Raw genomic sequence first — 21,907 nt, 5'->3', positions numbered from 1 at the left:
ACTCGCCTTAATCCACTTGTTCGCGCAGCCGGCATCTTTTCTGTCTTCATCTGTGAGCAATAGGACCTTTGATGACGTCACTGCGTTCATCACATGGTCCATCACATGATCCATCACCATGGTGATGGATCATGTGAGGAGCGTAGTGACGTCATCAAAAGGTCCTATTGCTCACAGATGAAGACAGAAGAGATGCCGGCTGCGCGAACAAGTGGATTAAGGTGAGTTAAATTATTATTATTTTTTTTAACCCCTCCAGCGCTTTTGTACTATGCATTCTGTATTCAGAATGCTATTATTTTCCCTTATAACCACGTTATAAGGGGAAATAATAATGATCGGGTCCCCATCCCGATCGTCACCTAGCAACCGTGCGTGAAAATCGCACCGCATCCGCACTTGCTTGCGGATGCTTGCGATTTTCACGCAACCCCATTCATTTCTATGGGGCCTGCGTTACGTGAAAAACGCACAAAGAGGAGCATGCTGCGATTTTTACGCAACGCACAAGTGATGCATGAAAATCACAGCTTGTGTGCACAGCCCCATAGAAATGAATGGGTCCTGATTCAGTGCGGGTGCAATTCGTTCACATCACGCATTGCACCCGCGCGGAATACTCGCCCGTGTGAAAGGGGCCTTGCAAACACTGACCGTGTGAATAGGCCTAAGGTGTTTCAGTTCTCCGGGAACTTGTGCCACCACTAATGACCAAGCTGCTTTCACCAGGCGTAGGCGGTGTTGTACTTAAACTATTGCCCTACAGTAATAATATGGTGTATGATGCCAGGCCGGGTTATGAAAGAGCATGCTAACCGTGTAATGATCGCTATTATACGAGAACATGTTAGGACTGTTTTCATCTCCACTCCTACACAGCACGTAGGCCAGCAGAGCAGATGCAGAACATTTATTGCCATGTGTAGTCCTTCCAACTGAGCGCACCACGGCTCTTGCTCCTCCGAACAGAGAGATCCCATAAAGGGTGTGAGGGAATAAAATCTGAATCCATAAATCTGGACCTAAAGGTGACAATGTCAGAACAGGTTGCAGACCACGGCTGTAATCTTCTGGGGTCACCTAAACCACTCTCTATATTTCTTATTGTCTGGCCATTGATAAAGGACCTAAACAGAGAACATCACAAAACGATGGGTGCCAGCAGCACATTTTGGGAGCACTGATAACCTGGCGATTTAAACTTTTCTGCCCATGGGTATCATAGTATCTACGTACATACCCCAAAAAATCCTGTATCCAATAAGGATTTGGAGGGGATGGCACCTCTAAACCACAATGTCTGCAATTATCAATATCTTACTGAAAAGGAATTGCGGACACAACGGTCAAAAAATGAGGCGCGCAACAACAAAAATCAAACCACAAATACATATCCATACAATATATGACAACTGTTTCATGGTGTGAGGGTTTACAACTACAAAGGTCCAATGGCCCCATAACGGAGCCTGCAGGAGATATGTATTTTATATTTTACACATTATATAGCACCAGATGTTTTTTTTTTTTCCTTGAAGGATCTCAGTATAACCTGGGTCCAGAAACGCTGACGTTATTTTCAGAAAAACAGGTAACCACATCCCATCAACTTTCTTCTCTTCTCGTTCCCTGCTACCCATCTGTTAGGCCTCTTGCACACGAATGTACCCAGACCCGAATGTGTGCGCCCGGTGGCCGTGCTGCGGGCTGCAATGCACAAACACCAACCGTGGGGCAGCCGCAGCGGATCGCAGACCTATTCACTTTAATGCCCAAAACCTGTTCTATCTTTTCGCGGAACAGAAGTATAGGACGAAACCTTGCGGAAGCACTCCGTAGTGCTTCCATAGGGATCCGTTCCGTGCTTCCGTTCCGCATCTCCAGATTTGTGGACCCATTTAAGTGAATGGGTAAACATCTGTGATGCAGAATGCCCACGGAAAGGCACCAGTGTGTTTCGGATGCGCAAATGCGGTCCACAATACGGCAACAGAGCGCACACGTTCGTGTGAAAGAGGCGTAAAAAAAGGGGGAAACAGCACAGCTTGTTGCACAATTTGAACCCATTTTTAGGCAAAAGCTGCAGTGGATCCAAGATGTCATCCTTTAAACGTTTCTGGTCTCATCCAGGCTTTATCCGCCAACACTGTTTTCCAGGACTGCAAAGTGGCAGAAATAAACTTGTGGACCATTTTGGGCCTTCGTGATGCAGTGTTTAAAGGGGTGTTGGTGATTATATAAAGTTATCCCCTATCCACAGGATAACCCCACCTATCATAAGAACAGGAGGCCCCGTACCCCATGAAGCCCCCAGAAATGAACGGCCAGTTGGGCATGCGCCCAGCCACTCTGTTCATTTCTATGGGAGTTTCACAGCGCTCACCTATCTTCAGAACTCCCATAGAAATAAATGGAGCAGCTGTACACATGCCCAACTGGCCGCTCCGTTCATTTCTGGTGGGTCTCCGGGGTATTAGATTGGGGGTCGTCCTACTGTTGAGACAAACACCAATTTAAAGAGGACCTGTCACCACTCCTGACATGTCTGTTTTAATAGCTTCATGCATTCCCCATATAATAACAATTCTGGAGCATCTGTTCTTATGTCCGTATGTTGTGCCATTCCTTTATTATTACTACTAGAAGTCATGAATGAATTGCTAGCAGTCTGCAGTAAGGGTACAGAGGGGCGGTAACCAGTTGGGGGTGTGTCCCTGCACAGTCAATCTGTGCAGGTACACGCCCCCAACTGGTTACCGCCCCTCTGTACCCTTACTGCAGACTGCTAGCAATTCATTCATAACTTCTAGTAGAAATAATAAAGGAATGACACAACATAGAGCCATAACAATAGAATGCATTAAAGGATGCATGGGAAATGTATGAAGCTATTAAAACAGGCATGTCAGAAGCAGTGAAAGGTCCTCTAGTTATCCCCTATCCTGGGTACATATATTGTGCATGTTCCGCTTGGCCAAAGATATTCCTAGGGCCCCCTCCTCCAATGGGTGCTATATGTTTTCTTAACATGAGGGCCCATGGGTGATGAATGGTGAAGTACACCTATACAGTGGCATACAGTCAGGTCCATAAATACTGGGACATTGACACAATTCTAACATTTTTGGCTCTATACACCACCACAATGGATTTGAAATGAAACGAGCAAGATGTGCTGTAACTGCAGACTGTCAGCTTTAATTTGAGGGAATTTACATCCAAATCAGGTGAACGGTGTAGGAATTACAACAGTTTGCATATGTGCCTCCCACTTGTTAAGGAACCAAAAGTAACGGGACAGAATAATAATCATAAATCAAACTTTCACTTTTTAATACTTGGTTGCAAATCCTTTGCAGTCAATTACAGCCTGAAGTCTGGAACGCATAGCCCTCTATTTTTTTTTTTTACCATTATTTAAGTGTTCGATGCTCAGGGGGTCATTATAGATGCGGCAATACAATTATGTTTACCTTTTTTATTATATATATACAGTACAGACCAAAAAGTTTGGACACACCTTCTCATTCAAAGAGTTTTCTTTATTTTCATGACTATGAAAATTGTAGATTCACACTGAAGGCATCAAAACTATGAATTAACATGTGGAATTATATACATAACAAAAAAGTGTGAAACAACTGAAAATATGTCATATTCTAGGTTCTTCAAAGTAGCCACCTTTTGCTTTGATTACTGCTTTGCACACTCTTGGCATTCTCTTGATGAGCTTCAAGAGGTAGTCACCTGAAATGGTCTTCCAACAGTCTTGAAGGAGTTCCCAGAGATGCTTAGCACTTGTTGGCCCTTTTGCCTTCACTCTGCGGTCCAGCTCACCCCAAACTAGGGCTGCACGATATGGGAATTTTGTGCGATTGCGATTAGGGCCCTAAAAATTGCGATAACGGTATGCGATATTTTAAGGGAATTGTGCTAGAGGTCTATTTGCTTGGATTTTCAAGGCAAAAGCACACACAAATTACTGATAATGCAGAAATGTAGTTATGCTTAACTCAAGAACTGAAATGCACAGTGTTTTTCAAAATAAAACATCTTTTACTAAATTAAATAACATATTTGCATTACTGCAAAAGTACAAAATAAAAAACTTGCCATTTTCTTAATAGCACTGCACAGAACAGAAATAAAATAGAATAAATAAAAGAACATGTTGTTCATTAAAATAACGACTTGCCTCCAGCCCCTCCTCCCTCCCCATACTGTAACTGATGTATCGCCGGCCGCGCTGTGCAGCATAGCGGCCGGCGATACATCCGTGTCAACCACGTAAAAAGTCAACCATCGCTTTATAAAGGCGCACTGCCATTTTCCCCCCACTTTTGGGGGGGAAAAAGTTTGTCTTATAAAGCGAAAAATATGGTAATATAATTGCAGCATTTTTGGGTCGGCCAATTGGCGATTGCGATATGGCGATTAATTGCGATTGCTTTGGCGATATATTGTGCAGGCCTACCCCAAACCATCTCGATTGGGTTCAGGTCCGGTGACTGTGGAGGCCAGGTCATCTGGCGCAGCACCCCATCACTCTCCTTCATGGTCAAATAGCCCTTACACAGCCTGGAGGTGTGTTTGGGGTCATTGTCCTGTTGAAAAATAAATGATGGTCCAACTAAATGCAAACCGAATGGAATAGCATGCCGCTGCAAGATGCTGTGGTAGCCATGCTGGTTCAGTATGCCTTCAATTTTGAATAAATTCCCAACAGTGTCACCAGCAAAGCACCCCTACACCATCACACCTCCTCCTCCATGCTTCACGGTGGGAACCAGGCATGTAGAGTCCATCCGTTCACCTTTTCTGCGTCGCACAAAGACACGGTGGTTGGAACCAAAGATCTCAAATTTGGACTCATCAGACCAAAGCACAGATTTCCACTGGTCTAATGTCCATTCCTTGTGTTCTTTAGCCCAAACAAGTCTCTTCTGCTTGTTGCCTGTCCTTAGCAGTGGTTTCCTAGCAGATATTCTACCATGAAGACCTGATTCACACAGTCTCCTCTTAACAGTTGTTCTAGAGATGTGTCTGCTGCTAGAACTCTGTGTGGCATTGACCTGGTCTCTAATCTGAGCTGCTGTTAACCTGCGATTTCTGAGGCTGGTGACTTGGATGAACTTATCCTCTGCAGCAGAGGTGACTCTTGGTCTTCCTTTCCTGGGGCGGTCCGCATGCGAGCCAGTTTTTTTGTAGCGCTTGATGGCTTTTGTGACTGCACTTGGGGACACTTTCAAAGTTTTCCCAATTTTTCGGACTGACTGACCTTCATTTCTTAAAGTAATGATGGCCACTCGTTTTTCTTTACTTAGCTGCTTTTTTCTTGCCATAATACAAATTCTAACAGTCTATTCAGTAGGACTATCAGCTGTGTATCCACCTGGCTCCTCCACAACGCAACTGATGGTCCCAACCCCATTTATAAGGCAAGAAATCCCACTTATTAAACCTGACAGGGCACACCTGTGAAGTGAAAACCATTTCAGGTGACTACCTCTTGAAGCTCATCAAGAGAATGCCAAGAGTGTGCAAAGCAGTAATCAAAGCAAAAGGTGGCTACTTTGAAGAACCTAGAATATGACATATTTTCAGTTGTTTCACACTTTTTTGTTATGTATATAATTCCACATGTGTTAATTCATAGTTTTGATGCCTTCAGTGTGAATCTACAATTTTCATAGTCATGAAAATAAAGAAAACTCTTTCAATGAGAAGGTGTGTCCAAACTTTTGGTCTGTACTGTATGTTAAATTTTATTCAAGGATTTTTCACGTTTCAGTTCCCTAATGGGAATGTGATCATTTGATCGCTTGCGCTATGTACTGTAATACTTAAGTCTACGGGCAGTCTATACTATATCACACGACAGGCAGGGTGCGATAGCGGCCCGGCGGGCATTCAGAGGGGCCCGGTTGCCATGACAACCCTCGCAAGCGCAATGGAGGACAAAGGGAGCTCCCTCTAACAGCTCAGATGTCACAGTCAGAGAAACTGACGATCCCAGCAGTGAGAGCAGGTGCCAGCTGTATAAAGCCAACAAGCTTTGGCGCAGGCCCAGCTCCTGAGTCGGCACCATAACTGTCCTGAGCGTTAACAATCTGCAATGTAATAGTGAGTCACTGAGCGGAAAGGGGTTAAAGAAGTTTACAAAATTTAATTTGTTATCATTTCTCACTGCCTGGCTCCTGCTTATTCTGAATAGAGTCTATATGCAGGGATGCCCAAAGACCACATCATATTCATTATACGCAGCCCAGTGACGAATCAGTCACGGACACGGCGACTATTTCTTGTATTTCCTTCAGCGTTATCCTGGGCCTGTTGATGGCTTCATCAGATACATTAGTGTATACACACAAAAATACCACAAGACAAATAAAAGTGCCATAAAACCGATTGGCAGGATCGGCAATGTGGTCTCCATGACAACAGGAATCACAATTTCTCAGTAGGGCAGCCTCAAGTTAGGAACGGGCGGTCTGGCTGCAGCCAGTGGACGGGAACCTGCAGACATCTGGGGGATTAATGGCCTCAAGATTTTTAAGATAATAGCTCAGTTTTAACCACAAAATCACGCAGGCTTGTGGGCGGAGTTTCATCCATACGGGGCGGCCTGTTCGTACCCTCAGGTTTTGGGCATACCTTTTCAATTAGCATCAGTCATCTAAGGCCTGATGCACACGACCGTATGTATTTTGCAGTCCGCAAAAAAAACGATTTACGCAAAAAATACAGATGACGTTCGTGTGCATTCCGTATTTTGCCGAACGGAGCAGCTGGCCCCTATTAGAACAGTCCTATCCTTGTCCGTAATGCGGACAATAATAGGACACATTCTATTTTATTGCGGAACGGAAACACGGACATACGGAAACAGAATGCACACAGAGTAACTTCTGTTTTTTTTGCAGACCCATTGAAATTAACGGTTCCGTATACAATTCGCAAAAAAAAAAAAAAAAACGGACACGGAAAAAAAATATACGTCGTGTGCATGATCGATAGCACAGCTTCACTTATATTTTTTATTTTTAAAAATGTAATTTTTTTTATTTAGCAAACAACCTAGTTTATGACTAAGTCCCCACTAAGTCTTGAAGGCGTTTTCTCATAAAGGCAGCCCATATTGCAAACCATAGCGGCCCAGTATACAGATGATCGTAGTGTGCCCAAGTGATCGGGGAAGCTGTGGCAAGCTGTACACTTTCCCTGCAGCGGCCACTGCAGGGGAAATGTAGTATTGCACAGCAGGAGGTTTGCCTTTATATAGACGCCCCCTCAGTTAGATAAATGGAAGGGGTTCAAGGTCAGCCAATATCTTCTCATGGGTCGCTGTGACGTGTCGAAAGACGAGGAAACCAGCACGGTAATGACAGTACAAGAGTCGAACTGTAAACTACGCCCAGGATTTGTGGTGGCCAAGATAATAAACACATTGTTAATAATCACAGCCTCAAAGACCAGTATTGTACTGGAAGGACTGGAGCCCGAGGGGGATGCGGAAGGAGCGTCACATGAGCGAGCAGCCTTTACTGCTGACACAAGGCTGGTTCATATCACCACATACATGAGATATCTATGGCGGTGTCATATGGGCATATAATCCGCCAAGATGATAAAATTGCATTACGATAATTGGATAATGTAATTTATGTTATACTGAAAGAATGGCGCTATATACAGTACGTACAATATACCGTACATACCTTGTAATATTACACTGTTTATTCAGTGTAAGGGTCCATTCACACGTCCTGTTTTTTTTCATCCTGAAAAACGGTCCGTTTTTTGCGGATCCGTTGTTCCTGAAAATGTTTCCGTATGTCATCCGTTTTTTGCGGATCCGCAAAAAACGGAAACATGTATACATTTCAATAATCAAATAAAGTTGTTTGGATTTCTTTGAAAAAAAATTGAAAAAAAAAAAAAAAAAAAAAAATTTGTTATGTGTTTCCAGGAACGGAATCCGCAAAAAACGGATGGCATACGGAATGACATCCGAATGTCTTCCGTTTTTTGCGGATCCATTGACTTTGTATTGTACCAGGATCCGATTTTTCAGGACAAGAATAGGACATGTTTTATATTTAAACGGACATGCGGAACGGAACAACGGAAACGGACAGCACACATTGTGCTGTCCGATTTTTTCCAGGACCCATTGAAAATGAATGGGTCCAGATCTGGTCCTGATCTGTTCCTGAAAAAACGGAACAGATCAGGAAAGAAAAAACGGACGTGTGAATGGACCCTAATAACTATAGATGAATTTAAAGGGGTATTCACATCTCTGTACGGGCCCCCCGACCTCATCCCGCCTGGAAAAGATAGCCAGAGGTGGTAGGAGCGATGGAAACAGCATCGTACAGCTGGCTTGGGTGTTTCCGTAGCTCCAACCACTGCATCCAAGCCATCTAAGGGGTTGGGGGGCACGATCTAGCGATAGGTGGGTCTTAGAGGTGGGACCAGGGTTGCCAACCGTCCAGTAATTCCTGGACGGTCCGTAAAAATAAGGCCCACTATATAAAATGGAATGCGATTTGTGATAAAGTCATTCATAACAAATCTAATTTCTTCGTGCACAATGAAATAAAGCCAAGTTACTCTTTTCTGCGCTAAAAGAAACGTCTTCCCGGGAATAGGAAGGACGGGGACTGTGGCGTACAGGTTATGGTACGGAATTGAAGAGGCTCCTGAAGAAACGGCACTAGCCTCATATACACGCTGCCATAACTGTGGGCACTCCACGGATGTCCCACACCGCCCTACTCACGCCTCTGTACGACACACCCACAACTGGTAACACCCAGCTGGACCTTCATTGCAAACTGCTAGTAATTCATTCATAACTTCTAGTAGGAATAATAAAGGAATGGCACAAAGTCATAAGAAGAGATAGTTATCACAATAGTTACTACAACAGACATCGGGGGGTTACAGGTCCTCCTTAAACATGGCAGAGTGCAACCAACCAATGGGTCAGCATTAGTGGACTTGGGAGATGTGATCAAAACTTGAGAAATATAAAGCAATTCTTACACATGGAGCGGGGTTATCCAGAATTTTGATATTGATGGACCATCCTCAGGATAGGTCATCAATATCAGATCAGTGGGGGTCCAACTCCCGGCCCCCCCTGCTGAGCTGCGGTGAGCACTGCGAACTGCTTACCAAGCACAGCGCCATACATTCTACAGTGGCAGTGCTTAGTATTGCAGCTCAGCCCCTTCACTTGAATGGCTGCGCTGTGCTGAGGCCATGCACGGTGATGTCATCGGCCTACGAAGACGCCTAAGAGCTCACAGAGCGCCGGCCGGATCCTGTAGGAGCCAGGACTCGGATCTGATCCTGAGGCCAATCTCCCGAGCCCCACCAGGTGAGGCCGTTACCTGTGAATGAGAAGTAAGCAGCTCTCGTCATTCACTTCTAACTTTCCATGGTGGTGCACAACCTGCCCATTGACCCTTTGTTTGGATACGGCTCACGAGGCAAGATGGGATTGGGGGACCCCCATGCTGCAGATGGGTGCAGGTCTCAGACATGTACTCTTCTATGGGAAATCCGTGTTTCAGGACCACAGGGGCTCTGGGTATTGTGACCATAAGGCCTCATGCACACGACTGTGTCCGTTTTGCGGTCCGCAAAGTGCGGATCCGCAGAAAACAGATACCGGCCGTGTGTGTACGGCATTTCCGGCCCTCGGTAGACGACTCCTATCCTTGTCTGTTATATGGACAAGAATAGGACATGTTTTTTTTCCTTTTCTTGCGGGGCCGTGGAACAGACGTACACAGTCTGCGGTCCGCATCTTTTGTGGTCCCATTGAAGTGAATGGGTCCGCTTCCGACCGGTCGTGTGCCTGAGGCCTAAGGCAGATCTTAGAATATGGACTTACTACAGTAACGTGTAACATGCATACTGGGGCTACTAGATACAAGCTGGTCTGACCACCCCAGGAGTCGGACCTCATGCACACCATCGTGTCCGTATTTTAGTCCGCAAACCACGGATCGGAAAAATACGGACACCGTCAGCGTGCAATCTGAAGTTTTCTCACTCCCATCATTAGAAATGCCCCGTATACACACAGGTACTCCATCCTGCCCCGTATATACACACACACACACACAGGTACTCCATCCTGCCCCGTATACACACACACACAGGTACTCCATCCTGCCCCGTATACACACACACACAGGTACTCCATCCTGCCCCGTATACACACACACACACAGGTACTCCATCCTGCCCCGTATACACACACACACAGGTACTCCATCCTGCCCCGTATACACACACACACAGGTACTCCATCCTGCCCCGTATACACACACACACACAGGTACTCCATCCTGCCCCGTATACACACACACACACAGGTACTCCATCCTGCCCCGTATACACACACACACACAGGTACTCCATCCTGCCCCGTATACACACACACACACAGGTACTCCATCCTGCCCCGTATACACACACACACAGGTACTCCATCCTGCCCCGTATACACACACACACACAGGTACTCCATCCTGCCCCGTATACACACACACACACAGGTACTCCATCCTGCCCCGTATACACACACACACACAGGTACTCCATCCTGCCCCGTATACACACACACACACAGGTACTCCATCCTGCCCCGTATACACACACACACACAGGTACTCCATCCTGCCCCGTATACACACACACACACAGGTACTCCATCCTGCCCCGTATACACACACACACACAGGTACTCCATCCTGCCCCGTATACACACACACACACAGGTACTCCATCCTGCCCCGTATACACACACACACACAGGTACTCCATCCTGCCCCGTATACACACACACACACAGGTACTCCATCCTGCCCCGTATACACACACACACACAGGTACTCCATCCTGCCCCGTATACACACACACACAGGTACTCCATCCTGCCCCGTATACACACACACACACAGGTACTCCATCCTGCCCCGTATACACACACACACACAGGTACTCCATCCTGCCCCGTATACACACACACACAGGTACTCCATCCTGCCCCGTATACACACACACACAGGTACTCCATCCTGCCCCGTATACACACACACACAGGTACTCCATCCTGCCCCGTATACACACACACACAGGTACTCCATCCTGCCCCGTATACACACACACACACAGGTACTCCATCCTGCCCCGTATACACACACACACACACACAGGTACTCCATCCTGCCCCGTATACACACACACACACACACAGGTACTCCATCCTGCCCCGTATACCACACACACACACACACAGGTACTCCATCCTGCCCCGTATACACACACACACACACACAGGTACTCCATCCTGCCCCGTATACACACACACACAACAGGTACTCCATCCTGCCCCGTATACACACACACACACAGGTACTCCATCCTGCCCCGTATACACACACACACAGGTACTCCATCCTGCCCCGTATACACACACCACACAGGTACTCCATCCTGCCCCGTATACACACACACACAGGTACTCCATCCTGCCCCGTATACACACACACACAGGTACTCCATCCTGCCCCGTATACACACACACACAGGTACTCCATCCTGCCCCGTATACACACACACACAGGTACTCCATCCTGCCCCGTATACACACACACACAGGTACTCCATCCTGCCCCGTATACACACACACACAGGTACTCCATCCTGCCCCGTATACACACACACACAGGTACTCCATCCTGCCCCGTATACACACACACACAGGTACTCCATCCTGCCCCGTATACACACACACACAGGTACTCCATCCTGCCCCGTATACACACACACACAGGTACTCCATCCTGCCCCGTATACACACACACACAGGTACTCCATCCTGCCCCGTATACACCACACACAGGTACTCCATCCTGCCCCGTATACACACACACAGGTACTCCATCCTGCCCCGTATACACACACACAGGTACTCCATCCTGCCCCGTATACACACACACAGGTACTCCATCCTGCCCCGTATACACACACACAGGTACTCCATCCTGCCCCGTATACACACACACAGGTACTCCATCCTGCCCCGTATACACACACACAGGTACTCCATCCTGCCCCGTATACACACACACAGGTACTCCATCCTGCCCCGTATACACACACACAGGTACTCCATCCTGCCCCGTATACACACACACAGGTACTCCATCCTGCCCCGTATACACACACACAGGTACTCCATCCTGCCCCGTATACACACACACAGGTACTCCATCCTGCCCCGTATACACACACACAGGTACTCCATCCTGCCCCGTATACACACACACAGGTACTCCATCCTGCCCCGTATACACACACACAGGTACTCCATCCTGCCCCGTATACACACACACAGGTACTCCATCCTGCCCCGTATACACACACACAGGTACTCCATCCTGCCCCGTATACACACACACAGGTACTCCATCCTGCCCCGTATACACACACACAGGTACTCCATCCTGCCCCGTATACACACACACAGGTACTCCATCCTGCCCCGTATACACACACACAGGTACTCCATCCTGCCCCGTATACACACACACAGGTACTCCATCCTGCCCCGTATACACACACACAGGTACTCCATCCTGCCCCGTATACACACACACAGGTACTCCATCCTGCCCCGTATACACACACACAGGTACTCCATCCTGCCCCGTATACACACACACAGGTACTCCATCCTGCCCCGTATACACACACACAGGTACTCCATCCTGCCCCGTATACACACACACAGGTACTCCATCCTGCCCCGTATACACACACACAGGTACTCCATCCTGCCCCGTATACACACACACAGGTACTCCATCCTGCCCCGTATACACACAGGTACTCCATCCTGCCCCGTATACACACAGGTACTCCATCCTGCCCCGTATACACACAGGTACTCCATCCTGCCCCGTATACACACAGGTACTCCATCCTGCCCCGTATACACACAGGTACTCCATCCTGCCCCGTATACACACAGGTACTCCATCCTGCCCCGTATACACACAGGTACTCCATCCTGCCCCGTATACACACAGGTACTCCATCCTGTTGTATCACGACCAGCAGCCGCCTCCTGCTGTCAGCACAGTTCACACCGTCACTCCAGCTTGCGGTATGACAGCAGTACACAATAGGGCAGTCTCCGGGGAGATGATGCCCGGGGGGGCAGGCTGCAGACCGGGGGCGGCAGGACCACTCTCAGGCCGGTGTGGGAGGGGGCGAGAGACAAAGGAGGAAATCCGATCCGGCAACGAATCAATGAGCCCTCAATCACCTGGAGCCCTCCCTCTTACCGGAGCGTAGGCCCCACGCAGGCCGTGTCCGTGCTCTCGATCTCTTGCAGGATCCTCTCGTGCTCGGTCACGCTCTCCAGGCTCTCGCCCTCCGCCATCTTGCACAGATTATTAGGTGGCCCGGGCTGCCGGTGACAGGCTGCGGCGGCTGGAGTACTGAAGGTAGAGCGATGCCGACAGCTGCCACTAGGGGGCGCGGGGCTGCCGGTGACAAGCTGCGGCTGCTGGTGTGTAAGAGGTAGAGAGATGCAGCCAGCTGCCGCTAGGGGTCGCTAGAGCACGTGCTGCTGTGTGAGGGGCGGGGCCCGGACAGGTAGCGCTGCGGCCGCTGTCAGTCAGTGTCATCCAGGGACGCCGGTGATGAGCGGAGGTCCGGTAATGTCCCGGTGTGTCCCTATAGTTACAGCCTCTCACACTTCATCCTCATATGAAAGTAAGGTATAATGCATAGGGGAAAAAGATATATTTTCTCAGTGGTTTTTCCAATTTTTATTTATTCTTCCTGATCCACTTCTGATCCAACACTGCCTTGTAGTCCTGTCAGCTGGACTGCAGCCCCGTTATCCCATATAGCGCTGCTACCAAGCACTGGCTTCAGTGGTCTTATATATACTGCTGAGTCCAGTAACTGGCTGCAGAGGTGAAGCCCCATATAACATTGCAGCCAGTCACTGGCCTTTGTGGTGTGTATACTGCTGAGTCCAGTAACTGGCTGCAGAGGTGAAGCCCCATATAACGCTGCAGCCAGTCACTGGCCTCTGTGGTCTCCTGTTTATACTGCTGAGTCCAGTAACTGGCTGCAGAGGTGAAGCCCTATATAACACTGCAGCCAGTCACTGGCCTCTGTGGTCTCCTGTTTATACTGCTGAGTCCAGTAACTGGCTGCAGAGGTGAAGCCCCATATAACGCTGCAGCCAGTCACTGGCCTCTGTGGTCTCCTGTTTATACTGCTGAGTCCAGTAACTGGCTGCAGAGGTGAAGCCCCATATAACGATGCAGCCAGTCACTGGCCTCTGTGGTCTCGTGTGTATACTGCTGAGTCCAGTAACTGGCTGCAGAGGTGAAGCCCTATATAACACTGCAGCCAGTCACTGGCCTCTGTGGTCTCCTGTTTATACTGCTAAGTCCAGTAACTGGCTGCAGAGGAGAAGCCCCATATAACACTGCAGCCAATCACTGGCCTCTGTGGTCTCGTGTGTACATTGGTCAGTCCAATGATTGGCCGCAGTAGTGACATCCTATATAACACTGCAGCCAGGGGCGGATTGGGAACTTAAAGTGGCCCTTGGAAAAAAACTAAAACTGGCCTTACAGAGTGCTTCCGTGGTGTTTCTGGCCGTGCCTCGATCCGCACTGCAAAAAAGTAGTGCATGCTCTACTTTTTTGCGGTGCGGACTGTCGGATGCAGATCGCAAACTCATTCACTTGAATAGGGTCCGCATGCGGCTGCCCCACGGTCGGTGCCCATGCATTGTGGATCGCAATTTGCAGTTTGCAGCATGGGCATGGAGCCCTTACGTTTGTGGGCATGAGCCCTAAGGCAGATGTGAACATATTGTTAAATAACACAAACCAGGTTTGTAAAAATGCTTACCTTGTTTTCTGGATGGATGTCTGCCGCCATATTGCCCCCACAGAGCCACAGAGCCTGCTGCCATATTAACTCCACACAGCCTGCCTGCGCCGCCATATTGCTCCCACAGAGCCTGGCTCCATATTGCCCCCACAGAGCCTGCCGTCATATTGCCCACAGAGCCTGCCGTCATATTGCCCACAGAGCCTGCTGTCATATTGCCCCACAGAGCCTGCTGTCATATTGCCCCACAGAGCCTGCTGTCATATTGCCCCACAGAGCCTGCTGTCATATTGCCCCACAGAGCCTGCTGTCATATTGCCCCACAGAGCCTGCTGTCATATTGCCCCACAGAGCCTGCTGTCATATTGCCCCACAGAGCCTGCTGTCATATTGCCCACAGAGCCTTCCGCCATATTGCCCCCACAGAGCCTTGCGCCATATTGCCCCACAGAGCCTGCAGTCGTATTGCCCTCACAGAGCCTTATGCCATATTGCCCCCACAGAGCCTGCCATCATATTGCCCCCACAGAGCCTGGCGCCATATTGCCCCCACAGAGCCTGGAGTTGGAGCTGTGGCGGCGGAAATGTGATTGCTGATTGTAAATATACTCTGTGGCACTAATCACGCACGCTGGCGGGTCACAAAAAAGAAGGCTGCGGGCCTTGTGTTTGACGTGGATTAGATGCTCTTGTGAAATTGGCCTTAAGCTGTAAAAACACATCCCCAAAAACAGCTTTTGCCCGTTTCACGGCCTCACTTCTTATATGCTGGCTAATGAGCAGGTACAGCACTGAGGGGAATTCTGTAGTGCAGAATTATTTTTGTACCAATTATCAGCCGCGGCCTCATTAGACTCTGCAGCACATGTCTGTATCACAGCGGGATAAATGAGAGAGGATTTTCTGTAACAAGAGTATGCTGAGCTGTCTGTACCTCCCGATGGAGAATATGAAATATTAGGGCTTTTAAAGAGGACCTGTCACCACCCCTGACCTGCCTGTTTTAATAGCTTCATGCATTCCCCATGTAATAACAGTTCTGTAGCATCTGTTCTTATGTCTCTATGTTGTGCCATTACCTTTATTATTTCTACTAGAAGTCATGAATGAATTGCCAGCAGTCTGCAGTAAGGGTACAGAGGGGCGGTAACCAGTGCGGGGGTGTACCTGCACAGTCTGACTCTATCCAATCAGTGTTGCCATTTTCTGACTGTGCAGGTACACGCCCCCAACTGGTTACCGCCCCTCTGTACCCTTACTGCAGACTGCTAGCAATTCATTCATGACTTCTAGTAGAAATAATAAAGGAATGGCACAACATAGAGCCATAAGAATAGATGCCCCAGAACTGTTATTACATGGAATATGCATGGATCTATTAAAACAGGTAGGTCAGGAGCGGTGACAGGTCCTCTTTAACCCTTTGAATTTAAAGGAGACTGTTGGCTGCTAAATCACTTTTCCATTAAAGGGGTTGTCAGGGTTCAGAGCTGAACCTAGACAGAACCCGTTCTTCACCCCTCCAGCCCCTGTGAGTGGAGCATCGGAACATTTCATGCTCTCCCTTGCCCTGCCCTGCGCTGCACGGCACAGGACAAGGGCTGTTTGTTTACATTTTTACACTGCTAGGCAAAGGCTTCCGCCTAGCAGCGTTCCCGGTGGCATCACCGGCACTAATGGGCAGTCTTTAGCGCTGCCTTAGGCTGTTTTACAGGCTAGGGCAGCGCTAAAGACCACCCATTAGTGCCAGTGACGTCACCGGGTTTTCACTGCTGGGCAGAAACCTTCCCCTAGCATACTGTAAGAAAGCCGGGTACATCACCAGATATGAAGAAAAAGCCCTTGCCGAGAGCATCAGAGCATGAAATGCTCCAATGCTCCACTCAGAGGGGATGGAGGGCTGAAGAAGGGGTTATGTCCAGGTTCAGCTCTGAACACTGACAACCCCTTTAAGTATAGTACCATGTAGGGTAGGTGCCCTGCAACCTACACATGCCTTTATTGTGAAAATGTTGTCCAGTAATCATCAGAAATTCTTCTTTTAATTTGTCTGCAAAATAGGTTTTTGGTGCACCATGGATGGGGCCATGCCGGTCAGTGCACATAGGCCCTACCCAGTAGTCTCTGGCTTGCCCTGCATGATTGAGCCCAGAGTACAGAGGCAGCGACTTTGAGAATGAGGCTCCACCCTGTAGCACCGCTAATCCCCCTACCATAGCGGTGCTGAGCTCCACCCCATCACACCGCTAATATGGTGGCCTCTTATTTGCCCCCCCCCCCACACACACACACAGTATAATGCCCCCTTGTGTTCCTCTCATACAGTATGAAGCCCCTTTTGTTTTCCCAACACAGAATAATGCCCCCTGATGTGCCCCCAAGCACATTATGATGTCTGTCATGTACCCCCCATACACAGTGTAATGCCCCCTTATGTGCTCCTCACATTATAATAATGCCTCTTATAATGCCCCTTTATGTGCCTCCAACACAATATGGTGCCCCTTATGTGCCTTCAACACAGAATAATGCCCCCTTTTGTGCCCTTCACAGTGTATTATGCCTCTTATAATGCCCCTTTATTTGCCCCCCCAACACAAGCTGGTTCCCCTTATGTGCCCTCAACACAGAATATGCCCCCTTATGTGCCCCCAAACTCATTATGATGCCCCCTTATGTGCCCTGCAACACAATATTGTGCCCAGTCTGTGCACCCCAACACATAATAGTGCCACCTTGTATGCCCTCAACACAATATGGTGCCCCTTTAATGGGTGAATACCCCCTTAGCCCACATAACAATGGAGAAGAACTTTTACTGCCTATCACCTGCAGCCTGTCCTGCCGGTAGGCACAAAGGTGCAATGACGTCACATCATCGCCCACGCAAGCAACACACTGCCGGTCACAGGGTGAATGGTGGAGCTGATGGCTCCCTGCTCCGCCATTGTACTCAAGTATTATGAAGCAGTGTTTGAGCACTGAATGGCTGTATTATGTGGGTACTGTATGGCATGGATTACAAAGAAGAAGAGACTTTTTACCGTTCACCCGCTCTGTGGTCCCAGATGCACGGAAAATGTATAGAAAATAAAACTGATGAACTTGGAAAGCAACGGAAATTCTCCGGCATCCGACAAAACACCGTAGAGACTTTACTGTGCGTCCTTAAAACCAAACAGGGAACGACATGGGCGCATACATTTCTACTCGTTTCGGGACTAACAATAATGACCCTTACATAGAAATGCGTGGCATGGATATCTTTTTGGACAGTGTATTATTTATATGTTAATGCTCAATATACAGAAAAAATGGAAAAGAGATGCCCAAAACGGATAGGTGAACGACAGAGATGTTGTAGGACCATAGACTTACGTACATAAAGAATTAGGTAGATGCTCTCCAGCACTTAAAGGATTAATTAGCCTCAGACCAGAAAACAGTTTTACCTTAGTGTAGATCCCAGGGGCAGCTCCAGGGTCTCGATCTCGGCGCACGCTTTCTCATATATTTTCTCCCCATTCTGTTCTTCTAATTGCATTTCAGCTTTGCTGATCGCTGCCATAGTTCTGGATCATGAAATATCCTCAACTGCAGATTCGGATTTTGTTTTTACAGAGAAAAAAATACTTTACTCAGCACAAAAGGCAGAAAATTCTTTGCCCCAACCTGACCTTCAAAAAGCTGAATACAGACTTATAGGAACAAACAAAGGAAACCTGGTTGTAGATAACAAAACAGAGCAGTGACTGATAGATGTGAACGTGGCTGGTGGCTGGTCATCCATATGGGAGATCATCTCAGAACTTTTCCCATTTTGGATTTGCAATAGGGAGTAAACGTCAACAGAGTGCCCCCGAAAAAATGTCCTAGTCCTTTCTGCAGCGCCATGAACTGCAAGACGTGACTTTTGAAGTTTTTGATGCACATATTTTTTGTTTTCTTCATTTGAGTTTCATTCCTATTGAGCATTATTGGAGAGAAACTGGCAGATGAGTCATGAAAATTTGCCAATTGCCATCCCTATGTCCTTATTGTTAAAAATTATTGCTAGAATGACCAAAACATGGTCAGTGTACAAAAAAAAATCTAAAAATCTAAACACGCAAATTCAATTCACGTGGTTTGGGGTCTATATTTGTCGACGGGGTCTGATCTGGTGTCTGTATTTGTTGAAGGATCTTGTCTGAGGACCATATTTGTTGCGGCAGTCTGGGGTCTGTATTGTTGAGGTGGTCTGGTCTTAGGGCCATATTTGTTGAGGCAGATTAGTGTGGGGGCTGTATTTGTTGAGGGGTCTGAATTGGGGTCTATATTAAGGGGGTCTGTTTGGGGGGTCTGTATTTTTTAGGGGTCCGATCTGGGGTCTGTATTGAGTGTTCCAGTCTGGGGTCCGTATTTGTTGAGGGGTCTGGTCTGAGGACCATATTTGTTGAGGCAGTCTGGTCTGGGGTCTGTATTTGTTGAGGGGTCTGGTCTGAGGACCATATTTGTTGAAGCAGTCTGGTCTGGGGTCTGTATTTGTTGAGGGGTCTGGTCTGAGGACCATATTTGTTGAGGCAGTCTGGTCTGGGGTCTGTATTTGTTGAGGCATCTGGTCTGGGGGTCATATTGGTTGAGGGAGTCTGGTCTGAGGACCATATTTGTTGAAGCAGTCTGGTCAGGGGTCTGTATCTGTTGAGGTGTCTGGTCTGGGGGCCATATTAGTTGGGGGGGTCTGGTCTGAGGACCATATTTCTTGAAGCAGTCTGGCCTGGGGTCTATATTTGTTGAGGGGTCTGGTCTGAGGAGTGAGGACCATATTTGTTGAGGGGGTTGTGTCTGGGGTCTGTATTTAAATTTAAAATCAAGAAATTTGCAAATTGCCATCCCTATGTCCTTATTGTTGAAAATGGTTGCCAGAATGACCAAAACGTGCTCAGTCTACAAAAAATCTAAACACGTAAATTCAGTTCACGTGGTTTGGGGTATATATTTGTTGAAGGGGTCTGATCTGGTGTCTGTATTTGTTGAATGATTTGGTCTGAGGACCATATTTGTTGCGGCAGTCTGGAGTCTGTATTGTTAAGGATGTCTGCTCTTAGGGCCATATTTGTTGAGGCAGTTTGGTGTGGGGTCCATATTTTTAAAGGGGGTCTGTATTATTTTAGGGGTCTGATCTGGGGTCTGTATTGAGTGTTCCAGTCTGGGGTCCATATTTGTTGAAGGGTCTGGTCTGAGGACCATATTTGTTGTGGCAGTCTGGGGTCTGTATTGTTAAGGTCGTCTGCTCTTAGGGCCATATTTGTTGAGGCAGTTTGGTGTAGGGTCTGTATTTGTTGAGGGGTCTGAATTGGGGTCCATATTTGTAAAGGGGGTCTGTTCGGGGGTCTGTATTTTTTTAGGGGTCCGATCTGGGGTCTGTATTTAGTGTTCCAGTCTGGGGTCCATATTTGTTGAAGGGTCTGGTCTGAGAACCATATTTGTTGAGGCATCTGGTCTGGGGGCCATATTAGTTGAGGGGGTCTGGTCTGAGGACCATATTTGTTGAGGCAGTCTGGTCTGGGGTCTGTATTTGCTCAGGGGTCTGGTCTGGGGGACATATTTGTTGAAAAGGGTCTGTATTTGTTGAGGGGTCTGGTCTGAGGACCATATTTGTTGAGGGGGTCTGGTCTGGGGTCAGTATTTGTTGAGGGTCTGGACTGTGGACCATATTTGTTGAGGTGGTCTGGAGCTCTGTATTCGTTTTGGTGCATAAAAAGAGGGTCATATGCACTACTTTTGATTTAAATAAAATACTTTCATTTTGGGGCACTGCACTAAACACATCTCTACTTGGATCTCCCAGATGTCACTTCAATTTTACATATCTTTGTAGACCACATGCTTCTGCAGTGATTAACTTTGCATGCTTGTTTTACATGTCCACAAGCGCGTGTGCATGTGCTCTTTGTTAATAATCATGTTACTCTGTTACTCATGTTAGTCTACTGTCACATTGGTGTTTTGGCTTTCTGTTTGCGAGATCCGTTCAGGGCTCTCACAAGCGGTCCAAAACAGATCAGTTTGCATTCTAATGCATTCTGAATGGAAAAGGATCCGCTCAGAATGCATCAGTTCAGTCTCCATTCCGCTTTGGAGGTGGACACCAAAACGCTGCTTACAGCGTTTTGGTGTCCATCTGATGAAACTGAGCCAAACGGATCCGTCCTGGCACACAATGTAAGTCAATGGGGACGGATCCATTTTAACTGACACAATCTGGCACAATAGAAAATGGATCCGTCCTCCATTGACTTTCAATGGTGTTCAAGACTGATCCGTCTTGGCTATGTTAAAGATAATACAAACGGATCCTTTCTGAACGGATGCAGACGGTTGTATTATCTGAACGGATCCGTCCATGACGGATCCGCACAAAACGTGAGTGTGAAAGTAGCCTTATGTAAAATGTTACATGTAAATAAGAACAGTTCAGCTGGCATAGAACTCATATCTATGTCATTCTGCCTAAATCCTTTCACCTGGTTGCGTTTCCAGTTATCTTATTTGTGAAGTTACTGATCACGTTGGCTGAGCATTTGGTGACACCAGTATATCTAAGGGTACATTCACACGACGGGATTTCATGACCGCATTCACCTGTATACTGCTTTGGGCACTAGTATTGTGTGGGCAATTGGGGGAACTATTACTCTGTAGGTGCAAAGAGCCCAGCAAGAGGAGTGGAGTATGGGAATGGTAGTTGGGGCTCTGAGGGTGGTGGTAGTACTCACAGATTATGGTGGCAATGTCCATGCTGGTGCTCCCTACGGGCCGTGCAGTGACTGGAGGGTATACCCTTTCTTCCTTAGAGTCAATTCCAGGTGTTTGGCTCTTGCTTGTTGGGGTGCCTTTGGTGTTAGGTGTTTGTCCAAGTGCGAGGCAGGACAGCAAATGAAGGGGCCGTCGGATGTTGCCATCAGTTATCAGGCCC

At 47.7% G+C, this 21,907-nt stretch overlaps 1 protein-coding gene across 2 annotated transcripts in view; it reads right to left on the bottom strand.

The window, feature by feature from the left end:
* EXOC6 (exocyst complex component 6) overlaps positions 1-18,526 on the bottom strand; it is a 265,734-nt gene extending 247,208 nt beyond the window's left edge. Inside the window, exon 1 of one of the 2 annotated variants that reach the window (XM_044297928.1) lies at positions 18,402-18,526. In XM_044297928.1, coding sequence (XP_044153863.1) covers positions 18,402-18,517 — 116 coding nt within the window. In that variant the 5' untranslated portion in view covers positions 18,518-18,526. Of the gene's footprint in view, positions 1-13,373; positions 13,566-18,401 lie in introns of those variants that run through there. The other variant, XM_044297929.1, reaches the window with a different exon arrangement.
* Between the last annotated feature and the right edge of the window lie 3,381 nt (positions 18,527-21,907).

The sequence above is a fragment of the Bufo gargarizans genome, chromosome 6 (genome assembly GCF_014858855.1).
Source record: "Bufo gargarizans isolate SCDJY-AF-19 chromosome 6, ASM1485885v1, whole genome shotgun sequence".
NCBI classification, from domain to species: Eukaryota; Metazoa; Chordata; class Amphibia; order Anura; family Bufonidae; genus Bufo; species Bufo gargarizans.
This window is presented reverse-complemented; position numbering and strand designations above follow the sequence as displayed.